General features: G+C 40.5%; 1 protein-coding gene across 3 annotated transcripts in view; it reads left to right on the forward strand.

Moving 5' to 3' along the window:
• zgc:154075 (uncharacterized protein LOC556929 homolog) overlaps positions 1–25797 on the forward strand; it is a 218357-nt gene that overhangs the window by 126637 nt on the left and 65923 nt on the right. For 2 of the 3 annotated variants that reach the window (XM_059952095.1, XM_059952097.1), the window contains 2 exons: positions 9478–9612; positions 10135–10236. The exons of the other annotated variant lie outside the window; for it this stretch is intronic. In XM_059952095.1, the coding sequence (XP_059808078.1) occupies positions 9478–9612; positions 10135–10236 (237 nt within the window). The remainder of the gene's footprint in view (positions 1–9477; positions 9613–10134; positions 10237–25797) is intronic. 3 annotated transcript variants of the gene reach the window in all.

Raw genomic sequence — 25797 nt, forward strand, 5'->3', positions numbered from 1 at the left:
CCTTCTCCCTATTTAGATAATAGTCCGCAATATTGTTTCTTTTACCAAAATGTATTATTGTACATTTCTCAACACAGTATTCCATCTGCCACTTTTTTTGCCCTTTTTTCCAATTTGTCTAAGTCCTGCTGCAATCGTATTGCTTCTTCAGCACCACCTACTCCTCCACCTAGCTTCATATCATCTGCAAACTTTGCCACAAAGTCATCAATTCCATCATCCAAATCATTTACAAACAATGTGAAAAGTAGTGGTCCCAATACTGACCCCTGAGGAACACCTCTAGTCACCGGTAACCAACCAGAAAAGGCCCCTTTTATTCCTACTTGTTGTTTCTTGCCTGTCAACCATTCTGCTATCCATGCCAGTATCTTAACTGTAATGCCATAGGATTTTATCTTGTTAAGCAACCTCATGTGTGGTGGTTTATAAAATACCTTCTGAAAATCCAAGTAAATGACATCCATTGCCTCTCCTTTGTCCATCCTGCTCGTTACTTCCTTGAAGAACTCTAACAAATTTGTCAGGCAAAATTTCCCTTTACAGAAACCATGCTGACTTTGACTTATTTTATCACTAGACTCCAAGTACCCCAAAATTTCATCCTTAATAATAATAGACTCCAACACTTTCCCAACCACTGAAGTTAGGCCAACTGGCCTATAACTTCCTTTCTTTTGCCTTCCTCCCTTCTTGAAGAGTGGAGTGACATTTGCATTATTTCATTCCTCCGAGACCATGCCAAAATCAAGTGATTCTTGAAAGATCATAAACAATGCATCAGCTATCTCTTCAACAATCTCTCTCAGGACTCTGGGATGTAGTCCATCTGATCCAGGAGACCTATCCACCCTAAGATTTTGCCTAGCACTTTTTCCTTTGTAATAGAAAGTCATTTACGTTGTATTATTTAGCTACAATTCCCCCCCACCATCAAGCTTCTCTGGTCCTGCAAAACCACAATCTACTGAAACACTTAAACACTTTAACTGCCACCCCCCCCCCCCGCCACTGGCCATCAAATTAAAGATGTCTGCCATTCCTCCCCAACTCGCACATCAGAGTAGTCCTGTTGTCTCTTCGCATCCATGAAGCATCATAACATTGGGCTCTTTTTACCTCAGTCCCATACTCAGCCAAATGGTAGTACCCAGATGTAGGTCCTATCTTGCGCCCTTCAGAGTCCTTTAAAACTTATAGGTTATTATGTTTTTGTGATTTCATCACAGCCCCTTAGCCTTACCTTATTTGCACCTCACTTTCTAATGCCAGAATCCAAATACGATGTTTTCAGATCCCTCTAAATTCTGATACAGAAATTGAGTTGCAAGTGCTGTCCATACACCCACTCAGCATAAATAGTCATAGCCTGGAAATAATACAGTGGTTGGATCGAAGAACCACAATGTAAACTTCAAGGTTTACAACCTTACAGTGCTCAGGAGCATAAAGTTAGCCCTATATATTCTGGCTTTGCCTGTCTTGATTTGTTGCAATTCACTTTTTCTTCAGGTGGCCAAGTATGGAAGGAACACTCTTGAAAATAAATTCTTACTTTCCAATCTGAGATCAATTAACTCAGTCCAAGTGAAGGATCAACCTCTGTGATTTATTGATGTATATTATCAGATTTCTGATGGTGCCTCTTCTCTCTCTGAAAGTTGGCCCCCACACGTAGGTGATAGTTGGGCAAAGTGGCAAGTGAACTATAATCATAGTCATGAGGATCAAAAATTATTTTCTTTTAATCTTCATTTTATCTCCCCTCCTGACCTGATGCAACTAACTGACGGGCAGGAACAGATTGTTTCATACTGGCTATCCTACGGCACTTGACCCAAATAGCCATTCTTTGCACGTAATTATTGATGCTAAGTGTCAGCAAACTAATCTATCCCGCTGAGGCCTCACAACTGAGCCTAACCCTGCCCCCTTCTGACTTTCAACTTTCAAGCAGCTACCTGCCTGATTTTCATCTCTCTCTCAACCGTTTAAAGTGCTCTAGTCTATTAGTTACTGTTATCAGCTGGATCAGTGTAGATTGGGAACCAAACCATGAAATCTTCCTTTATGGTCCAGTAATAATTTGCTTTCAGTAAGTTAATATTTCCTGAATGTGGGTATCTAGTTGTCATGAATTAGAATGGTTAAAATGACAGAGGTACAGGTGTCCAAAAGCAGCCTTCAACTTAGATAAAAATATCTTTTTATCAGTATACAATTTTTAACTAGTGCAGCTAGCTATCAGAATCTGAGCTACATGAGTAACTAACAGCAGTGCAACAAAAGCCACAGGAATAAATCTGTAACCAGGGAGAAATGCTTTGCTTTTGTCAGACTGATAATATAAAGGTCATACAATTAAGGACTTCTTTGTTCAAAGTTTTTACAGGCTACACAAATGTGGCCATCTGCTCATTAAAGTTGTGCAGGCCTCTTAATACTGCATGAATGACAAATAGACATTAAAAAGAAAACTAAATGGGAGAGCAAAAGGCCAGGGCTTGAACAGAGTGTAGCACAAAAGCCCGTGCCTTCTGCCAGGAGAGCAAGGAGATGCTCATCATGCAGCTGCTGAGCATGACCGATTTGTCTGTGCCAGTATAAGAGGACATCTGGTAAAGCTCAGCCAGTCGACAGCAAAGTCTGCCTCTTTAGTACTGTATTGTGGCAACCTGGCACTATCTCTACCAGGTGGACTGCAGCTTAAAAAGCAAACCTGATAGGATAGAAAAGCCAAAAAGGAAACTATATGATCCAATTTGCAGGGCTCCAAACTGTTTAAACACAGTTTTGCCTTCTTGTGTCAGATAACATACTGTATTAAATCACTTTCAATGCAGGACCAGTGGGTCGGTCAGCTCTCTTTATCCAGTCTTTTCAAATTTACAACAAATGAAACAATCCCTTGTTTGGTTGGCAGCAGTAAGAGAGTCTGCATCTATTTAAAACTCAGCCCCTAATAGTCAGTGTAAATTCTACACTCCCAGTGAGGTTGTGTTCCTGTGGTGTGTCCACATGAGGAGCGTTTTATTAGTATAGTTAAATCCCTACTTAAGTGGCCGGGATCGGGGCCTGCGCCTGGGTTTATTTATTTGTTTTATCTAAAGCACAAGCCTTATTTATAAAGACTGTAAACTGGAGCTGGTTCTGAAACTCACACAGGTTTCTTATGATGGATGATGAGTTTATTTTAAACATAAGAGATCCTGCTGATGCTAGAAATCTTGAGCAACATGCACAAGATTTTGGAAGAGCTCAGCAAGTCAGGCAGCGTCAAGGGAGAGGGAATTAAACTGTTGATGTTTTGGGCTGAGACCCTTCATCAGGACTGGAAAGGAAGGGAACAGAAACCAGTATAAGGTGGGGGGGAGGGGAAGGAGTACAAGCTGGGAGGTGGTAGTGCAGACCATCTGATTGGGACTGGGGTGATAAAGTAAGAAGCTGCAAGGGGATAGGTGGAAAAGGTACAGGGCTGAAGGGGGAGGGATCTGTTAGAGAGGACATGGACCATGGAAGAAGAGGAACCAGGGGCAAGTGTTTCTAAGGTAAAGAGAAGGGAAGAAAGGGTAGCCAGAATGAGGAATGCAAAAGTGAGTAGGAAGGAGGGGAGGTAGAAATTACTGGAAGTGAGAGAAATCAATGTTCATATCAACAGCACAAACAAGAGAAAATATACAGATGCTGGAAATCCAAGCAACACACACAAAATACTGGAGGAACTCAGCAGACCAAGCAGTTTCTATGGAAAAAAGTACAGTCAATGTTTCAGGCTGAAACTCTTTTTGCAGAACTAGAGAAATAAAAACTGAGGAGTAGATTTGAAGGGTGGGTGGAGGGGAGAGAAAAATGTCAGGCGATAGGTGAAACAGAGGGGGAAGGATGAAGCAAAGATCTAGGAAGTTGATCGGTGAAAGAGACAGAAGGCCATGGAAGAAAGAAGAAGTGGGGGTAGCACCAGAAAGAGGTGATCAGGAGGGGGGCAAGGAGATAGCATGAGAGGGACAAGGGGATGGGAAATGGTGAAGGGGTTGGGGGGAGTGGATTGGAGGCATTGCTGCAAGTTTGAGAAATCGATTGTTCATGCCATCAGGTTGGAAGCTACCCAAACAGAATATAAGGTGTTGTTCCTCCAACTTAAATATGGCCTCATCACAGCAATGGAGGAGGCCATGGATGGACATATCGGAATGGGAATGGGGAGTGGAATTAAAATGGGTGGCCACTGGGAGATCCCGCTTTTTCTGGCAGATGCAGGGTAGATGCTCAGACCAACATACCAACAGGTTGGAGGCTACCTAATTGGAATGAGGTGTTGCTCCTCCAACCTGAGTTTAGCCTCATCACTGCAGTAAGAGAGGTCATGGCCCAATGAATCAGAATGAGAATGGGACGTAGAATTGAAATGGGTGACAACAGAAGATCCGGCCTTTAGTGGTGAATAGAACAAAGGTGCTTGACCAAGCAGTGCCCCAATTTATGTGACATCTTACTGATGTAGAGGAGATCACACCAGGAGCACCCCTTTTAATAGATGACCCTAACAGACTCACAGGTAAAGTGTTGCCTCACCTGGACAGACAGTTAGAGGGCAATTTAAAGAATTGATTATTTCTGTTGTTTTGATTACAGTACTTGAAAGGCCATTCTATTTCTTTGTTGTGCCTTTTTTCATTTTTGGTTACACTTTCTTTCAAGGTAACACCTTCTTAAATAGGTGATGATGGCTTTTCAATAGACAATAGATAGACAATAGACAATAGGTGCAGAAGTAGACCATTCGGCCCCTCGAGTCTGCACCGCCATTCTGAGATCATGGCTGATCATTCACTATCAATACCCAGTCCCTGCCTTGTCCCCATATCCCTTGATTCCCCTATCCATCAGATATCTATCTAGCTCCTTCTTGAAAGCATCCAGAGAATTGGCCTCCACCGTCTTCCGAGGCAGTGCATTCCACACCTCCACAACTCTCTGGGAGAAGAAGTTTTTCCTCAACTCTGTTTTAAATAACTGACCTCTTATTCTCAATCCATGCCCTCTGGTACTGGACTCTCCCAACATCTGGAACATATTTCCTGCCTCAATCCTATCAAATCCTTTAATTATCTTAAACGTTTCAATCAGATCCCCTCTCAATCTCCTCAATTCCAGTGTGTACAAGCCCAATCTCTCCAATCTCTCTGCGTAAGACAGCCCTGCCATCCCAGGAATCAACCTAGTGAATCTACGCTGCATTTCCTCAATTCCCAGAATGTCCTTCCTTAAACCTGGAGACTAAAACTGTACACAATATTCCAGGTGTGGTCTCACCAGGGCCCTGTACAAATGCAAAAGGACATCCTTGCTCTTGTACTCAATTCCCCTTGTAATAAAGGCCAACATTCCATTTGCCCTCTTCACTGCCTGTTGCACTTGCTCAGTCACCTTCATTGACTGATGAACTAGGACTCCTAGGTCTCTTTGCATTTCTCCCTTACCTAACTCTACACCGTTCAGACAATACTCTGCCCTCTTGTTCCTGCTTCCAAAGTGGATAACTTCACATTTATTCACATTGAATGACATCTGCCAAGTATCTGCCCACTCACCCAGCCTATCCAAGTCTCCCTGTATTCTCCTAACGTCCTCCTCGCATGTTACACTGCCAACCAGTTTAGTATCGTCAGCAAACTTGCTGATATAGTTTTCAATGCCCTCATCTAAATCGTTGACATAAATCGTAAAGAGCTGAGGTCCCAATACAGAGCCCTGTGGTACCCCACTAGTCACCTCCAGCCAGTCCGAGAAACACCCATTCACTTTGCTTTCTATCTGCCAACCAGTTTTCTATCCATGTTGAAACCCTGCCCCCAATGCCATGAACTCTGATTTTACTCACCAATCTCCTATGTGGCACCTTATCGAATGCCTTCTGAAAATCTAGGTACACAACATCCACTGGCTTACCCTCGTCTAACATCCTTGTTACACCCTCAAAAAACTCCAACAGATTAGTCAAGCATGATTTGCCATTGGTAAATCCATGCGGGCTCGGCCTAATCCTATTACTGCCATCAAGATATGCCACTATTTCGTCCTTAATAATGGACTCAAGCATCTTCCCCACGACTGACATTAGGCTAACAGGGCGATAGTTCTGCATTTTATCCTTCCCTCCCTTCTTGAAAAGTGGGATAACATTAGCTACTCTCCAATCATCAGGAACTGATCCTGAATCTAAGGAACATTGGAAAATGATTACCAATGCATCCGCAATTTCCTGAGCCACCTCTTTTAGAACCCTCGGATGCAGACCATCTGGACCCGGGGATTTATTAGCCTTCAGTCTACTCATCACAGTTTCTTTCCTAATGTCAATCTGTTTCAATTCCTCTGATATCTTATGACCCTGGCCCATCCATACATCTGGGAGATTGCTTGTGTCCTCCCTGGTGAAGACAGATCTAAAGTACGCATTAAATTCTGTTGCCATTTCCCTGTTTCCCATAACAATTTCTCCCAATTCATTCTTCAAGGGGCCAACATTGTTCTTAACTATCTTCTTTCTCTTCACATAGCTAAAAAAGCTTTTGCTATCCCCTTTTATATTCCTGGCTAGACTGAGCTCATATCTGATTTTTTCTCTCCGTATTGCTTTTTTAGTTAAGATCTGCTGTTCCTTAAAACTTTCCCAATCATCTGTATTCCCACTCATCTTAGCCCTGTCATACTTCTTTTTCTTTAATGCTATACAATCTCTGACTTCCTTTGTCAACCACTGTGGCCCCTTCCCCCTCTTTGAATCCTTCCTTCTCATTGGAATGAACTGCTTTTGCATCTTTTGTATTATCCCCAAGAATATCTGCCACTGCTGATCCACTGTCTTTCCTGCCAGGGCATCCGCCCATTTAACTTTAGCCAGCTCTTCCCTCATGGCTCCGTAGTCTCCTTTATTTAATTGCAACACTGACACCTCTGTTCTGCTCTTACCCCTCTCAAATTGTAGATAAAAACTTATCATGTTATGATCACTACTTCCTAATGGCTCCTTTACTTCAAGATCACTTATCAATTCCTGTTCATTACACATCACCAAGTCCTAAATAGCCTCGTTCCTGGTTGGTTCAAGCACAAGCTGTTCGAAAAATACATCCCTTAGACACTCCACAAACTCCCTATCCTGGGGTCCAGCACCTACCTGATTCTCCCAGTTCACCTGCATTTTGAAATCTCCCATAACGACTGCATTACCTTTAGCACTTGCCAATGTTAACTCCCTAATCAACTTGTACCCAATATCCACGCTACTGTTTGGGGGCCTGTACACAACACCCATTAGGGTCTTTTTACCCTTACTGTTCCTCAGCTCAATCCACACAGACTCAACTTCCCCTATTCCTAAGTCACCCCTTGCTAAGGACTGAATCTCATTCTTCACCAACAGGGCCACCCCACCCCCTCTTCCCATATTTCTGTCTCTCCGATAGCACGTATACCCTGGTACACTCAATTCCCAGGCCTGATCCCCTTGCAGCCATGTCTCCGTTATCCCAACAATATCGTAGTTCCCCATTTTCATCTGAGCTTCAAGCTCATCTGTCTTATTTCTGACACTACGCACATTCAAGTATAGAATTCTTAGCCCATTCCTCCTCTCTTTGCTTAAAACACTATCTATTGTACCCAACCCAGCTCCTTGAACTTCCATCGGGCTAATTGCACCTTGAATTTTAATGACCTTCTCAAGATCACCCAAACCTTCTACACATTTAACCCCATGCTCCTTCTGACCAATCCTCTGTACATGTAACTTTTCCAACACATGTTCTGTCTCACCTTTCTCCTTTACACAATTAATATTTGGGAAATGTGTATTCCCCACCTGTCCCTTATCCTTCATCATATCATCTTCTCTCGTATTCTTGATCCCTGCCCCCTGCACATCTAGTTTAAACCCCCCCGAGCAGCACTGGCTAACATTCCTGCAAGAATGTTAGTACCCCTCCAGTTCAGATGTAGACCGTCCCTTCGAAACAGATCCTAACGTCCCTGGAACAAAGACCAATTATCCAAAAACCTGAACCCTTCCTTCCTGCACCATGCTCTCAGCCTCGTATTAATGTGCATAATCATTCTATTCTTCGCCTCACTCGCACGTGGCACAGGTAGCAATCCCGAGATTGTCACCCTGGAGGTCCTGCTTTTCAGCTTCACTCCTATCTCCCTGAACTCTCTAAGCAGGACCCCCTCACTCACCTTACCTACATCGTTGGTCCCTACATGGACCACTACATCTGGGTTCATGCCCTTGTTCTCCAGAATAGCCAGCACCCGATCTGAGATGTCCAGGACCCTGGCACCAGGGAGGCAACATACCATCCGAGACTCCCGATCTGCCCCACAAAATCTCCTATCTGCCCCCCTGACTATAGAATCCCCTAAAACTATCACTCTCTTCTCTTCCCTCCTCCCCTTCCTAGTTGAGGGTTCAACCTCTGTGCCAGAGGCAGGACCACTACAACTCATTCCTGGTAGGTCATCCCCATCAACAGTATCCAGTACGGTATACTTATTGTTAATGGGAATGGCCGCAGGGGTGCTCTGCTCTCTGCCTGCTCCCCCTGCCTCTCTGGACCGTCACCCATCTGCCTACTTCTTGGTTTTTTGGTGTGACTACCTCCTGATAACTCCTATCTATCTCTGCCTCTGCCTCCCGAATGATCCGTAGTTCATCCAGCTCCCGCTCCAACTCCCTAACTCGGGCTGATAGGAGCTGCAGCTGGACGCACCTTTTGCAGGTGTGGTCATCAGGGACAACTGTGTTGACCCTGACTTCCCACATACTGCATACGGGGCACACCACTGCTCTGACTGTCTCCCCCATACCTGAACTGGATTGATAGAATAAGTCTAAAAAGCACCTAGCGACCTTACCTTCTTCCCCTCAGCGAGCAATCACACAGGCTTACCGAAGTCCCCTTACGCCGAAGCCCACTTAGCCAAAGCCCAGGACTCTGCTTCCACGGACTCCCTTAGGAGTTTCAAATACTGTAAAATAGATTGCAGTTACTCCGTGACTAATTATTAATTAACTGCACTCATCATTGGAATTCTGTATACACATTTGAGTTGTGGGTGCATTGCAACCAGCAAATCATACACAACATTTATTCTTTATCCATGCAATCCCAGCAGTGATCAGGATTGATGTTGAGACTAATGCCAGGAGCATTAATTAAACAAATTGTTCTGTCACAGATGCATCATGCCTCTTGACTGTTGGCACTGCAACCATTTAATCAAATGCTAGTGGTACATCACAGTCCTATCTTAAATCTCACATATAGTGAGGTGTCAAGAGGTGAGCCACTTGTTACAGAGTATCCACTGCTTCTGATCATCTGCATGTTGATGGTGGGAGTCTTGGCAGTTTTAGTGGTTTTGATGATGAGAAAGAAATGGTTATTAAGCATTCTGCTTGTTTTTATTGAGCAGGGTCATAAAGAATGGCCTATCTCAACTATCTGTGAAGGCGCTGATGTTGATATTGAGTCAGTTACTAAGGCACTTCACGAAGGACCATATGGGAGATGTGTGTACGAATGTGACAATGATGTTGTCACCCATCAAGTAAGTGCGTTACTCATTAAATTCCTTGAATTTTGCCATCGAGCAGTACACCAACACATAATAGTACAAGATCTTTGCATGTTTCATATATACACACTCTATAGTGCATTAAAAATTGGAGTTATAGAAACTTCTGAAAAGGATGTACTTCGTTCTATGTCCTTAGAACCAATACTAATGCAATGCTGCTATGCTGGAATTACCAACACCAATCCTATTTATCACCTCTTTATCCTTTAGTGTTTTGCTCATTCAAATATTTATGTAATTTTTTTTTATGGAGAATTGTGATCCATTAACCACAAATTAAAGGCAACAGATTTCACTTGGGAAGTTTTCTTACAGTTCTTGCATAACAGCTACTTTACAACACATCAGTAAACTCATTTAAATAAGGTACAGCATGTTCTTCATAATGTAAGTAAGAAAATATTGTGAAGCACAACTAGAAAGATCTGAAACCAAACTACATTAGTCACTTCAGCAATTTGAAGAACACTGACAAGTGAATCTTTCCACCAGGTTGTGAATATGGAGTTTGAAGGGGGAGTGACAGCAGCTTTCACTATGGTGGCCTTCACTGAAAAACTGTGTAGCAGGATTATAACAGTTTATGGAACTAAGGTAGGAGAAAGGAACTTTTGGTAAACATGATTTTTCGTGCTAAAGACAATTGGAAAATGAACTCATGTCATACTAGGTTCACACAGGAGGGGCTTTGCCCAGGATTTTAAAAAACTTTCTGATGTAGCGTACTGGGTGAGAGAGTAGAAATAATCCTAGATGAATTTTTATTTCAGTGTAGCATGCTAGCTGGACAGAAAGCGTGGAGGCAGAGAGTTGATCATGTCATGTCTAATTTCAATATGACGTTGAACTACAGCCATCAGCATGGCTTTTGATATAGATAATGGTTTTTCAATAAACCAGGACCACTATTGGAATATCTGTATTGCAATCTCTGGTCTTGCCAGTAAATGTTCCTCTTTTGTCATTGTGGCCCTGATCTGTAAAGGATCGAATCCCTAGTCAGTAGTGTCAAATATGCTCCAACATGTGAACCACTGAATTCACTGTAATGAACTTTGGAGACAGAGTACAATGCACCGGCCCTGTTATATATTCAGCATCCAGAAATTAATTGCAAGACTTGACTTAAAACTATCTCAAGAGCAGTCGGTGGCAGGCTTCTGAGAAAGTGTGAGTAGACCCACTTTTGGGCTGCCAATGGCAGGTGTCTGTGAAAGGACTAGTAAGCACACCATAAGAGCTAACAAAGTAACAAGGCTAAAGGTCTGACCCATTAACATTGACTACAATGTCATTCAATGAAAAGAAAGATTCGATTTTGGGAACATGCTAAAAATTTCTTAGGTATTTCATATTTGAAAAAAAATTGTTTTTAAGCAGTGGTGTATCTAAACTAGGATAACTTTCCATTTCAATGTCTGAAGTATTCATTGTGATCAGTCCATACATATATTTCTGTTCTGTCAATAAATAAAATTGTCTAAATAGTGAAAAGCTTTTAAGAAATAATGCTTTTTGAGTTCATGACACTATATAATATGGGATCAGGGCAGAAAATAACTTGTGCTATATTATATTAGTAAATTTGGTCTTTTAACTTCTAACCCATTTCCCTCAGTGTCTTCTAATTAATAATTTTATCCTCAAAATATATCCTTCTATACTAAGAAATTATGTCACGGTTTTGTATGAATGCTTAACCACCCTGTTGTGGCAACCTTTAGTAAAGGAATTAACAGGGGAATATAATGTTAACTGTCATAAACTATGAAATCTATTAAGTATTCTTTTTGCTGAAAGTTTATTATTACATTAGTGTATTCATTTTGATGAAAGCATTTGCTGATTTATTTGAGATCAGTGGGGAACTCCATACTGAATTAGTACAATCACATTTGTTACATATCTAAAATAATCCAGATTTCTGTGTTTGTTCATGCATGAGCCAAACTCAGAGTTTAGGGACTTTTACATTTTTGAATACAAGTGCCAACACTGTTCCCAGTGTTATATTTACTCCTGTGTAAACAAACCAGTTTGCAGATTGCAGATACTTGAAACCATGTGTGATAAAACTATGTATAATCAAGTACCCCTCCCTATGTAAACTAAACATGAATTAAACCTACCTATCTGCATTTTCTGAAACAGTGGGTTAAACATTCTACCTTGAGACTAAAGTCCCATCGCTAGAGCATGCCTAAGACAACTGAGCTGGTAGCCACCCAGGTAGTCATCATTAGACATATTAGAACCTAGCACCAAAATGTGATCCTGTCTGAGAATTTGTAAATAAATATATAAAGAAGACTTATGCCATGAATATCTACACAAGATGGGTTTATAAAATCTGTGTGCTAGAAGGAGCCATGCCATTCCTCAAAGTACAGAGAGTAATTATTTCTTTCTCCTCTTCTAATTTTGTCTATTTGCTTTCTTCCTGCTATACCAGACAGCCCTTTGGCTCACTGCCAATGAAGCAATGGGCAGAAAAAGTTCATTGTTAAATGGATGGGTATCCATTAAAGGGGTAATAGGCACGCATAATGTTAAAATTGATACCCAAGGTCCAATTTCAAGCATTCTAGTTGGGGATTCTGCTGCCTGGATTGCAGCTAATTCTGAACATGTTGAAACCAGAACCAGTTAACAAATCTGAATGAAAGTATTGAACAAAGCCTGCTGATAGAGATCAGGTTAAATGCGGGAACATCAGAAATAAACCACACTAACTTTAACTTTAGAAGGATTGGAATCTTATCACAACTGTGATAGTGTTGCAATTGAATCCAATCCTGGTTCTACATGGGCTCCCTTATTTACAGTATGCAGACAATTAGTAATTGGTCACAGAGCAATTGCAGTCAATTATGCAGTCTTTGAAACTCCTAAAGGAATAGCCATCATCGCCTATTTTCAAAGATGTTACCTCAAAACAAACTATATCCAAAAATGAAAATAAGTCACAAAAAGGAAATGAGCAATGACCTTTCAATTAACTAAAATGACTGAAAGACTAAGTTTTTAAAAAATGACCTCAAACAGTTCTCCTTAGTGAGGCTACACTTCACATGCAAGTCGGTTAGGGTAATCTATTATATGGGGTGCGATCTCTTCTAAATCAGTGAGATTTCACACAGATTGGGGCACTGCTGGGTTGAGCACCTTTGCTCCGTCCACCACAAATGCAGGATCTTCTGGTGTCACACACAAAATGATGGTGGAACACAGCAGGCCAGGCAGCATCTACAGGGAGAAGCTCTGTCAAAGTTTCAGGCCGAGACCCTTCGTCAGGAATAACTGAAAGGAAAGATAGTAAGAGATTTGAAAGTAGGAGGGGGAGAGGAAAATGTGAAATGATAGGAGAAGACTGGAGGGAGTGGAGCTGAGAGCCGGAAAGGTGATTGGCAAAAGGGATACAGAGCTGGAGAATGGAAAGGATCATGGGACAGGAGGCCTAAGGAGAAAGAAAGGGGGAGGGGAACACCAGAGGGAGATGGAGAACAGGCAGAGTGATGGGCAGAAAGAGAGAACAAAGGGACCTGGGTTGTAAATTTTCTCTGCACTCTTTCAATATTATTGACATCTTTCCTGTAAATAAGTGACCTTGACTGTACATAATACTCCAAATTTAAACAGCAACTTCTTGTATAACTTTAACATAACATCCCAACTCTTATACTCAGCTGCCCTGATTTATGAAAGTCAATATGTTTAAAGTTCTCTTTACAACCCTATCTACCTGTCATTACCAACTTCAAGGAATTATAGATCTATATTCTCAGGTCCCTTTGTTCTACAGCACACCTCACACTTGCCTGCTTTAAACTCCATTTGTCATTTTCAGCCTATTTTTCCAACTGGTCCAGATACAGTACAAGCATTTCTTGCTGTCCACTCTGCCCCCATTCTTGCCGTCATCCACAAGTTTGTCGATCCAGTTTACCACATTATCTAAATGATTAGCATTGATGATACAATGGGCTCAGCACCAATCCCTACAGCACTCCAGTAGTCACAGGCCTCCAGTCAGAGACAACCATCCACTACCTCTCAGAGTCATTCTGTGAAGCTTATATTGAAATCAATTAGTTACTTCATCCTGAATACTAAGCAACTTAACCTTCTGGACCAATTTCCCAAGCAGGACTTTGTCAGTGGTCTTGCCAAAGGTCATGTAGATAACAACCATCAACATCCTCACAAAGCACTATAACATTAGTTAGACATGACCTACCACACACAAAACCACGTTGACGATCTGTAATCAGGACCTGTCTATCCAAATACTTACATCTCCTGTCCATAATATTCCTTTGCCCCTCCTGACAGTCTCGCAGTAACCTGCCTCCTGGAACTTCGGTGTGACTACCTCCCTGTAACTCTTGTCCATCAGCACCTCAGTTTCCCAACTAATCCAAAGGTTATCCATCTCCGTTCCCTTCCACAGTCTATAAGGAACTGCAGCTTGATGAACTTCCCATATGTGTACTCAGCAGGAACACTGGATGTCTCCGTGACATTTCACATCATTCAAGAATACACCACTGCCATTCTCACTGCTCTATTTGTGCAATCATAAAGAAAGAAATAGAACATAACAGAGTCTCACCTCAGTTTCCACCACTTCTTACCAAAGCATCTTGAGCCAACGTCTCAGCTCCCCATTCTAACACTATCCACTCAACGCTATAGCTGCTCCTACGATAGTTAACTCCACTTTACTTTTTGCTACTATTGATTAGTTGATTACTCAATCAATTATCAACTAGCAGTTTGCACGTATGCCTCTTTTATTGGAAAAGGAGCAGGGTCCCTAAATTCACTTTCTTATATGGCTCCCACGCCTCACTCCAAGCCACCCACTTCTTGCTCCCAGTCTTGGCTCCTGCTGCATTTAACTCGAGTTTACTTTGAATCTCCTCTAATAAGTTGTTCATGATACAAGTGCAGTAGATAGAGGGGAACAGCTTGATGCTGTATACTTAGATTTCTAGAAGACATTTGTAAAAGTGCCACATAAAAGATTTATCCATAAGATAAGAATGCATGAAGTTGGGGATAGTGTATTAACATAGGCACTAAATTGAGTGGAAAACAAATCATACAAAGGATGCAGAGAGATATAGCTAGGTTAAGTGAGTGGACAAGTGTCTAGCAGACAGAGTACAATGTTCATAAATGTGAGTTTATCAACTTTGGAAAGATAATTAAAGATCAGATTATCATGTAACTGGTGAAAGATTGCAGCACGCTGCTGTGCAGAGGATCTTTGGAGTGCTTGTACATGAATTGCAAAAGATTGCTTTGCAGATGCAACTGTTTATAAAGAAGACAAATAATAATGTTGGCCTTCTTGGCATTGAACTGAAGAACAGAGAGTTTGTGCTACATTTGTATAGAGTATTGGCAAGGCCACACCTGGGGCGCTGCATGCAGTTCTGGTCTCCTTACTTGAGAAAAGATATAGAGCGGATTCAGGTTAATCAGGGCAGCTGCTTATTTGTGACAACTCTTAAAGAGCAAAACCTCATCAAGAAAATAGCTGGGGCTCCCTTCATTTATTTGGGATGCAATGCCACTTAATTGACCAGGAGACTGTTGTCAAACAGTTTCTAATTAGTGCTATTTGTGTACACTTGTGTGGCTGTTAGACAGTACACCTTGCTTAGAGTGACAGTTCTTAAAAAGCATCAGTTGGTGCGTTTGTGTTCAAAAAGCAGTGATTTTTGTTACTGACAGTTGGCAAGAAATAAGCAGTAAGACAATTCTGAACCTTTTTGCTCACTGTGATTTCAAGCATTCAGGTTTGAAGATGCTAGTTATGGCCAGGAGGAAAATGAAACCATTTCACAACTTCAACAAGTTAAGAACTAAGAAGAATTTGACGATATGGACAATAATCTTGAATGTTATAATGAAACTGAAGATTTGGAGGATGTCGAAAACATTGTATGAAGGCAGTGCATTATCTGCACTAGGTGTCTCCACTGATTTTGTTCATTTACAGTCAATCAAAAGAACACAACAGTGTACACTGGATAATTTCCTCCATGAATAATTATTGGGAACTGATACATATTTTCATAGTGCTGTAGTAGAATTGGTAGTATTTATTTCATTTAAATACATAATTTGTTACTCAGTTAAATGGCAGTTTTTATTTTTTTTATACCTTTTTAACTATTTCCATGAAACTTTGGCTAATTGGAGTGACTGCTTAATTGGGCCAAAATGTACTGTTCCCTATATGTCCCATTTAACAGGAATCCCCTGTATTGGCTTTTGAGGAGGTGTAGAGGAGGTCAATTCTGGGATGAATAGTTAGTCTATAAGGAGAGATAGAGTTACCTGAGACTATACTCACTGGACTTCAGAAGAATGAGAGGTGATCTTGTAGAAACCTACAAAATTATGACAAGGATAGATAAGACAAAGGCAGGAAAGTTGTTTCCCCTCATAGGTGAGAATAGAACTAGGGGACATAGCCTCAAGATTCATGAGAGTAGATTTTGAACAGAAAACAGGAGGAACTGCTTTTCCCAGAGAGTAGTGAATCTGTGGAATTCTCTGGCCAGGGAAGTATGTATATAAAGGTTACTTCATTACATATATTTAACAAGAGATAGATTTTTGCATAGTAGGAGAAAAAGTAAGTAGGTGGAACTGAATCCATGGCCAAATCAGCCATGGTCTTATTGAATAGCGAGCAGGCTATATGGGCAGATGGCCTAATCCTGCTCCTATTTCTTATGTTCTTACGTTGTGCCACATAATCGCAATTAAAAGTTGAAAACCACATTAAAGAAATAGATAGCCTGTCATTACAACTTCCTGGTTCCTGCTCCAGCTGTCTGGAATTAAAAACACTTTGAAGGCTCTCACATTTGAAAGTAGAAAGACCTGAATTTACACAACAGCTTTGTACATTTTACAGAAATATTTCAATTTTAGCCACACCTGAGGGACTTGAATACAGTACCCGGAGTGACATTTCATTTAGCAATCTATCTATATTCTTACAAGTTATCCTTTGTATGCAATGTTTAGGCAAGGAGTAACAAGAGATCCCATTGAAGACTTCGGCAGTAACCAGATAAATTATCCAACAATGATTTAATCATTTATTGAATTACTGTGGATCCTACATTTTTGAACCTTTGATAACAAAAAATTTAAAGCCTGTGATTTAGTTCTTTATGTTGTCTTCCCACACATCCATAGGTGGCAGGAAGGCCACAAGGTCATGAGTGATGGCTGGTACACAGAGCCTTTGCACTAGCTGTGTCCTTCAGCATACAATCCTACACCCTGAATTCTGCTAGTCTTTGTTTTTAACCTGGAACTTGTTTGTCCTCTTTTCCATTAAGGGTCAAACGTAGGCATCCTCTGCAGGTGACCTGAATCAGTGTGAAGGTGAACGTTTTTAGTTTTAAAGATCATTGTGTCCCTTATCCTCAATCAATTTGGAAATCCAGATTGCTGGCTAAATTTGTAAAGAATATGTCCAACTTCAAATAGAATGATTACAAAAATGTGTGAGTGAATAATTTTGCACAAATGGAAATCTCTTGACATTATTTTTTTTGTAATCTTGCCTTTGAAAGACACTACAATATCTTTCTTTAAACCAGTAACACTTAATTTTGTTTCCAGCTACCTATAAACAAATTTTCAGGGACTTTTAAATATTCCAAAAAATTGTGTACCTTCATTGACATATCTGGGCACTATTTAAACTTAATTTAATAAATTTGTTAGTTAACTTTATTAACCAATCAATGGCAACTTCACAGGGGACTGGGTACTGATTGTTGCTTTTTAAAATAAACTGTGATTGGTTCAATGAATTACTCCTAGTTGCTTAGCAACTGACATAAAGGCAATAAAGAGAGTTTGAAGAGCAAAGTGCATGATGAGTATGGGGGGGGGGGGGGGTTGGATTTGCTTCTAAAACCATATGATCAGCTACTCTTGCCTTTCAGTTCTTAAGAATGTGACATTAAAATGCCAAAGACTAACTCTTAGAATTTTCTAAGCTTCCAGAATTCACTTTTTTTAAAAAATGTTCCAGCATTTAATTAGGGTTTTTCATGTTATGAGGACATCCCACAACATTCCACCATTTATGAATTGTACTTCAAATGTAGTTAACAGTAATTTTTAAAAAAACAGCAGCTAGCTGTTCAGTGAGATCCTATAAGCTATGAGATAAACAATGTTGATTGAAGGATTAACAGTGACATTGGAGAGTTTCCTACTTTTCTTTGCGTATTCTACAAAACATTTTATCTCCACCTCTGAAGTCTGCCTTAAGGCAATTGACAAAAGCAAAGTATATTATTCAAATACAAAACAAAGTCTGACAAAAGTTTTGTGAATTATTTTGTCTGAATGCAAAGCAAACATCCTAGATTCCTCCCTATCATTTTAGAAGTTGCTTGTTCAAATTCATCTCTAGAGAAGTTGTAATCTCTTCCGGCTAAACATTGGGAAAATTGAAGCCATCATTTTCAGTGCACACACAAATCTATGCCTTTGCCAGTGACTAAATTCATTTCCCCATCAGAGTCTGCACTAAATTACTTGTAGATTTGACATCTGACTGACCCCAAGTCAAGCTTCTGACTACATACTGTCCAATACGAAGATTGCTGAATTCCCTTGCAATGATATTGACCCTCTTCCCTTTAATCTTTCTGCTTTTGAAAATCTGTGGAATAAAAACAACTATACAATACATTTAACTTAGCTTAAAATCCCATATATTTATATTTAAATTCTTGAAAAAGGATCTAGTTCTTTCTGGTGCATATAAAGAATAAACTCTTCTCAGGCTTCCAGCCGGGTACAGGTATCGATTTTAAACAACGTTTCAATGACAAACTCTGCCATCTTTACCATAGATGATGTCTGGGCATGTCTATTCTGGTGGTATTTATATCTCTGTCAACCAGCCCTCCTGATTGGTTAGTTCACATCCAATCAGGTTTCCACTGTCCCACCTTGTTTATAATCGAACTGGAAACCTAATTGAATGAGGACTAATCAATCAGGACAGACGAACAACAGGGCTAGACGTGCCCAGGCATCATTCCTGATGAAGGTGGACGAGTTTTTCATCAAAATATCGGTTAAAATAGATATCTGTACATGCTAGAAGCCCAAGAAGACTTTTTTCCTTGTTTATCAAATGCTTTCAAAATTAACCTTTCAACATTGACCTTTTGCAAGTCCTTAGCTCTCTGAAAGGGTAACACAAGTGGCTAAGTGGTAAAGAAGCCATACGGTATGCTTGCCCTCATTGAGTACAAAAGTTGGAAGGTCATACTGCAGCTATATAAAACATTGGTCAGGCCACATTTGGAGTACTATCTCTAATTGTGGTTGGTGTTGAGACTGAGCCACACAGAAGGTGTATCTGGGAAATATAAAACACTTTATTTGCACAACAAACCCCCAGGCATGAGAGTCCAAGAAAATCTCACTCTCCTGACATGATATTTTAATCTTCTTCAACACAAAGATAACAATAAATTATTACTATGGTTTCAATCGCTATAATCGCCTACTTTAACATTTAGAATATAATCAGGTAAATTTAAGAATTACATGTTTACAATGGCAACAAAGATACAAAAAAAGTACAAACGTGTATGTATGCAGTATACAACTCTTAGATTTGTCTTCCTACAGGCAGCAATGAAACAAAGAAACACTATGGAACCCATTCAAAGAAAACATCAAACACCCAACACGTGCTAAAAAAGAACAAATCACACAGATGACAAAAACGAGCAAATAACACACAGAATATTAAACATCAAACTGCAGAGTCCTTGAAGCAATTCAATTGAACTCTGTGTTGTTCATTGACTGCATGCAGCAGAGCCAGTTTGTGTTGAAGTGCTCTGATCAAACTTGCACAAAATAGTAATAAAAGAATAACCAGAAATGTACGTAACACGAGCCATAGAGTCTTCTAAAAATGAATCCAATCCAATCAAACCTTGCCCAAGACCTCAGACTCTTGCTAACACATCCCAAATAACAGAACCTCTTTGAATATTTAATACTTGTGTCTGTTTCTAAAGCTGTAGACACCAAAAATATATCTCTTTTATTACAGTGTTGAAGGATGGCTGAACATATTGATAAAAGTAGAGGAGTAGATGTAGTGTATATGGATTTCAGCAAGGCATTTGATAAGCTATCCCATGCAAGGCTTATTGAGAAAGTAAGGAGGCATGGGATCCAAGGGAATATTGCTTTGTGGATCCAGAACTGGCTTGCCCACTGAAGGCAAAGAGTGGTTGTAGATGGGTCATATTCTGCATGGAGGTCCGTGACCAATGGTGTGCCTTAGGGATCTGTTCTGGAACCCCCTACTCTTGGTGATTTTTATAAATGTACTTGATGAGGAAGTGGAGGGATGGGTTAGTAAATTTGCTGATGATACAAAGGTTGGGGTGTTGTGGATAGTGTGGAGGGCTGTCAGAGGTTACAGCGGAACATTGATAGGATGCAAAACTGGGCTGACAAGTGTCAGATGGAGTTCAACCCAGATAAGTGTGAAGTGGTTCATTTTGGTAGGTCAAGTATAATGGCAGAATATATTATTAATGGTAAGACTCTTGGCAGTGTGGAGGATCAGAGGGATCTTGGGGTCCAAATCCATAGGACATTCAAAGTTGCTATGCAGGTTGACTCTGTGGTTAAGAAGGCATTCATCAATCGTGGGATTGAGTTTAGGAGCCGAGAGGTAATGCTGCAGCTGTATAGGACCCTGGTCAGACCCCACGTGGAGTACTGTGCTCAGTTCTGGTCGCCTCACTACAAGAAGAATGTAGTAACCATAGAAAAGGTGCAGAGGAGATTTGCAAGGGTGTTTCCTGGTTTGGGGAGCATGCCTTATGAGAATAGGTTGAGTGAATTCAGCCTTTTCTCCTTGTAACAATGGAGGATGAGAGGTGACCTTATAGAGGTGTATAAGGTGATGAGAGGCATTGATTGTGTGGATAGTCAAAGGCTTTTTGCCAGGGCTGAAATGGCTAGCACGAGAGGGTACAGTTTTATGGTGCTTGGAAGTAGGTGCAGAGAAGATGTCAGGGGTAAGTTTTTTATGCAGAGAGGAGTGAGTACGTGGAATGGGCTGCCGGCAACGGTGGTGGAGGTGGATACAATAGGGTCTTTTAAGAGACTCTTGGATAGGTACATGGAGCTTAGAAAAATAGAGGGCTATGGGTAACCCTAGGTAATTTCTAAGATAAGGGCATGTTTGGCACAGCATTGTGGGCTGAAGGGCCTGTATTGAGCTGTAGGTTTTCTGTGTTTCTATGGCTTTATCAATATGCAACTAACCAGAAGGTTTAGTGACAAAATCAATTTGTTGCAAACTGTGCTTGAAGTTGCAACAACACACACAAAATGCTGGTGGAACACAGCAGGCCATGCAGCATCTATAGGAAGAAGTACAGTTGTTGTTTCGGGCTGAGAGCCTTCATTTCGCTGAACACCTACGCTCTGTCCACCAGAGAAAGCAGGATCTCCCAGTGATCACACATTTTAATTACACATCCCATTCCCATTCTGATATGTCTATCCATGGCCTCTTCTACTGTCAAGATGAAGCCACTCTCAGGTTGGAGGAACAACACCTTATATTCCATCTGGGTAGCCTCCAACCTGATGGCATGAACATTGATTTCTCTAACTTCCGTTAATGCCCCTCCTCTCCTTCTTACCCCATCTCTGATTTATTTATTTATTTATTATTCTCTCTTCCTTCCCCCCCCCCTCTTTTTTCTCTCTCTGTCCCTCTCACAATCACTCCTTGCCTGTTCTTCATCTCCCTCTGGTGCTCCCCTCCCACTTTCTTTCTCCCTAGGCCTCCCATCCCATGATCCTTCCCCTTCTCCAGCTCTGTATCCATTTTTCCAATCACCTTTCCAGCTCTTAGCCTCCCCCCTCCCCCCCAGTCTTCCCCTATCATTTTGGATTTCCCCCTCCCCCCCACTTTCAAATCTCTTACTATCTTTTCTTTCTGTTAGTCCTGATGAAGGGTCTCGGCCCAAAATGTTGACTGTAATTCTCCCTATAGATGCTGCCTGACCTACTGCGTTCCACCAGCATTTTGTGTGTGTTGTTTGAATTTCCAGCATCTGCAGATTTCCTTGTGGTTGAAGTTGCAACAATTCACATTTAACAATGCAGGAACATCTGTTGTCTTTCCCTATGAAGTTTCAATGGGACAGAATCAGAATGATTGATTTCACCACCAAAAAGTATTAATCGGGGCATAAATTATTTACAGGTTATATTTCCTGAAGTCTTGTTTTCATTTTATTTAATCCATAATTATGTTATCCATAATTTCATAATTCCAGAATGATCTTGAACAGTTGCCCCATAATGGGAACAATGTGGATGCTTTCGAGAGGGTGAACAAAAAGTTCACCTTTGGTCCTGCTGAAGGGTCTTGGCCTGAAAAATCACTTGTACTGTTCTCCATAGATGCTGCCTGACCTACTGTGTTCCTCCAGCGTTTTGTGTGTGTCAGTAGGATGTTGTTGGGATTAGAATGTATTAGCTGCGAGGAGAAGCTGGACAAACTTAGGCTGCTAATTATCCTTTAGTATTTGATATTTCCACTTTGGGAAAAATACTCTACCCTATCTATGCCTTTAATAATTTTGTAAGCTTCTGTCAAGTCTCCCCTGAGCTTCTGATGCTCCAGAGACTGCAGGCCAGAGTGATTAAAGTCTCAAATGACAGTTCATAATCTTTTTTGTAGTTTACAGTATATAACCAACTGTATTGTAGCAAATTGTGCATAGACACCACCAATATTATGTTTGTTAAATTGTCAAACAGTATAAGTTAAAGACTGATGAACAGACCAAATATCTGGTTTCATTTCAATAATCAGAAACTTAAGTTGCTTTGTATTATGGACAATTTGAACTTGAGTTTGCAAAATGAGACCAAGCTGAGGGATTCTATAAATTAAGTTCAAATCATTGTAAATTTGGAAAATGTTTCATTATCTTAACAGTTTCATCTTCCACTAAACATAGCAAGAAATAAATTGAGTGCACTGAACTTTGGCATAATTATTGTTTTAAAGCCCTTCTATAATCTTCAGAAATTTGGTCATTTTGAGATTTACATGTAAGTTATAGTAGGGCAAAAGGTAAAATATGATTTAGTTGTAAAATGGAGCAAGACAGTCTCCTCATTAATGAGTTGATAAGTGATACAGGTTTTGTAGAATTAAATCAGGAAAACATTACATACAATTTTCACAGTGGGGGGGGGTGGTGCGGGGAGCTGGGTGGATGGCTACTGCACAAAATCAAAGTAAGCTGCAGAGAGTTGTAAAGTTCGCCAACTCCATCATGGACACCAGCCTCTGTAGTGTCTAGGTATCATCTTTAAAACAAGTAGTGCCTCAGAAAGGATGGTATCCATTATTAAGGACCTACACCACCCATGACATGCCCTCTTCTCATTGCTACCATCAGGAAGGAGGTATAGAAGTACACACTCAATGATTCAGGAACAGCTTCTTCCGCTCTACCATCCAATTTCTGAATGGACATTGAATCCATGAACACTACCTCACTAATTTTTATTTCCTTTTTGTTGCACTACTTATTTAACTTAACTATTAAATACACACACATTTACTGTCATTCACAGTTTTCTTATTCTCTCTATTATTGCATTGTACTGTTGCCACAAAGTTAACAAATTTCACCGCATATAAAATCCAGTGATATTAAACCTGATTCTGATTCTTACAGTTTCTAGGTTGAGCAGAATTACTGGATTCTTAAGCACTGCAACTGAAGTTAGGCTTAAGAAAAAAATAGGCAGTGATATTTCATCCTGATTAATGGCTTGTTAACAACTTCTATGAGTATGTCCTCATAGGACTGGGTTTACCTTTTAGACACTGTCATCAGACACCTCATAATCACTTTATCACAATATAATTGAAGATTGACCAGCTCAGAAAGCTACTGGAGCACTGGTGTCATTCGTGAAGGAGCTCTACCTTTGTGAGAAATCCGTTAACGTTCTTAAGAAGTTTGAAATGCCCTTCCTTGATCTCTGTTTCAAGTCTGTTAAACTCTTTTAAAAATCTCTACATTCATTTCTTTGAAAGTTCCTCCCTAGATTTCTCAATATCAAAACGTAAAATGTTGGAAATTCACAGCAGTTTTTGGAAGTGAAGATTACAGAAGTGACCCTTCTTCAATCATGCTCATATGATGAACCACACTAAACATCAGTCTGTATTCCTTTCAAATGAAGGTGGAACTGCTGTGCATTCTCAGTATTTTTATATGATTTTGCAGTTTTCCAGGACTTTTGGGAAAGCAATTAACAAGGTATGATATACAGTTTGCATAACATCTCCAACTTTATTGCACTGCTTCAAGTGGTTTCTTAGAATTAAACATGAAAAATACTTTATTTTGATTAAAAACTCAATTGATCTTGAGCCAAGGAAATGATTTTGTTTAACCAGTCCTATAAGTTTAACAGATTGGGGTTCTGTGGGGAGATCTTTTTCATTAAGCTGAACCAAATGTCAAGAGTTTTTGAAATTGAGGTGCATTGCTTTACATCTAGTAGACATATTTGCAGTTAATTAATTCATCATGCAAAGTGCTGGAGATTTGAAACTAAAGCTGAAAACTCAGCCGGTCAAAAACAGTGGGTTTCTCACAAAGGTAGAGCTCCTTCACGAATGACACCAGTGCTCCAGTAGCTTTCTGAGCTGGTCAATCTTCAATTATATTGTGATAAAGTGATTATGAGGTGTCTGATGACAAAAGAAACAGTTGGTGTTTCAGAATGCAGACCCTTTATCAGGATTGGAGAAGAGATAAAACAAGTTAATTTAAGTTATAGGGAGGGCTTGAAGGGGACAGATAGACTTAGGGACTATCGCTAAGGGAGGGAGAATAAAATGGATTAGAATAAACTTGATTTCAAAATAGATGGTCAGTGCTGAATCAGTGGACCAAAGTTTCTGTTTCTGTGCTATATCTGTCTGTGACTTTGATAGGGTAAGGCCAGGCATACAGTAGTAAAACCTTGTTGTAAAGTTATTGTTGATTTTACTTCCAAAGAGAAAATGCAAACAAAATAAAATGAAAGAGCATCAAAATGAAGAGCTGTAGAGAATAGAAACATAGAAAATAGGTGCAGGAGTAGGCCATTCGGCCCTTCGAGCCTGCACTGCCATTCAGTATGATCATGGCTGATCATCCAACTCAGAACCCTGTACCTGCTTTCTCTCCATACTCACTGATCCCTTTAGCCACTAGGGCCATATCTAACTTCCTCTTAAATATAGCCAATGAACCGGCCTCAACTGTTTCCTGTGGCAGAGAAGTCCACAGATTCACCACTCTCTGTGTGAAGAAGTTTTTCCTCATCTCGGTCCTAAAAGGCTTCCCCTTTATCCTTAAACTGTGACCCTTCATTCTAGACTTCCCCAACATCAGAAACAATCTTCCTGCATCTAGCCTGTCCAATCCCTTTAGAATTTTATACATTTCAATAAGATCCCCCCTCAATCTTCTAAATTCCGGTGAGTATAAACCTAGTCGATCCAGTCTTTCTTCATATGAAAGTCCTGCCATCCCAGGAATCAATCTAGTGAACCTTCTTTGTACTCCCTCTATGGCAAGAATGTCTTTCCTCAGATTAGGGGACCAAAACTGCACACAATACTCTAGGTGCGGTCTCACCAAGGCCTTGTACAACTACAATAGAACCTCTCTTCTCCTGTACTCAAATCCTTTTGCTATGAATGCCAACATACCATTTGCCTTTTTTACCGCCTGCTGTACCTGCATGCCCACCTTCAATGACTGGTGTACAATGATACCCAGGTCTCGTTGCACCTCCCCTTTTCCTAATCAGCCGCCATTCAGATAATAATCTGTTTTCCTGTTCTTGCAACCAAAGTGGATAACTTCACATTTATCCACATTAAATTGCATCTGCCATGAATTTTCCCACTCACCTAACCTATCCAAGTCACCCTGCATCCTCTTAGCATCCTCCTCACAGCTAACACCGCCGCCCAGTTTCGTGTCATCCGCAAACTTGGAGATGCTGCATTTAATTCCCTCG

This window comes from Hypanus sabinus, chromosome 27, assembly GCF_030144855.1.
Source record: "Hypanus sabinus isolate sHypSab1 chromosome 27, sHypSab1.hap1, whole genome shotgun sequence".
NCBI classification, from domain to species: Eukaryota; Metazoa; Chordata; class Chondrichthyes; order Myliobatiformes; family Dasyatidae; genus Hypanus; species Hypanus sabinus.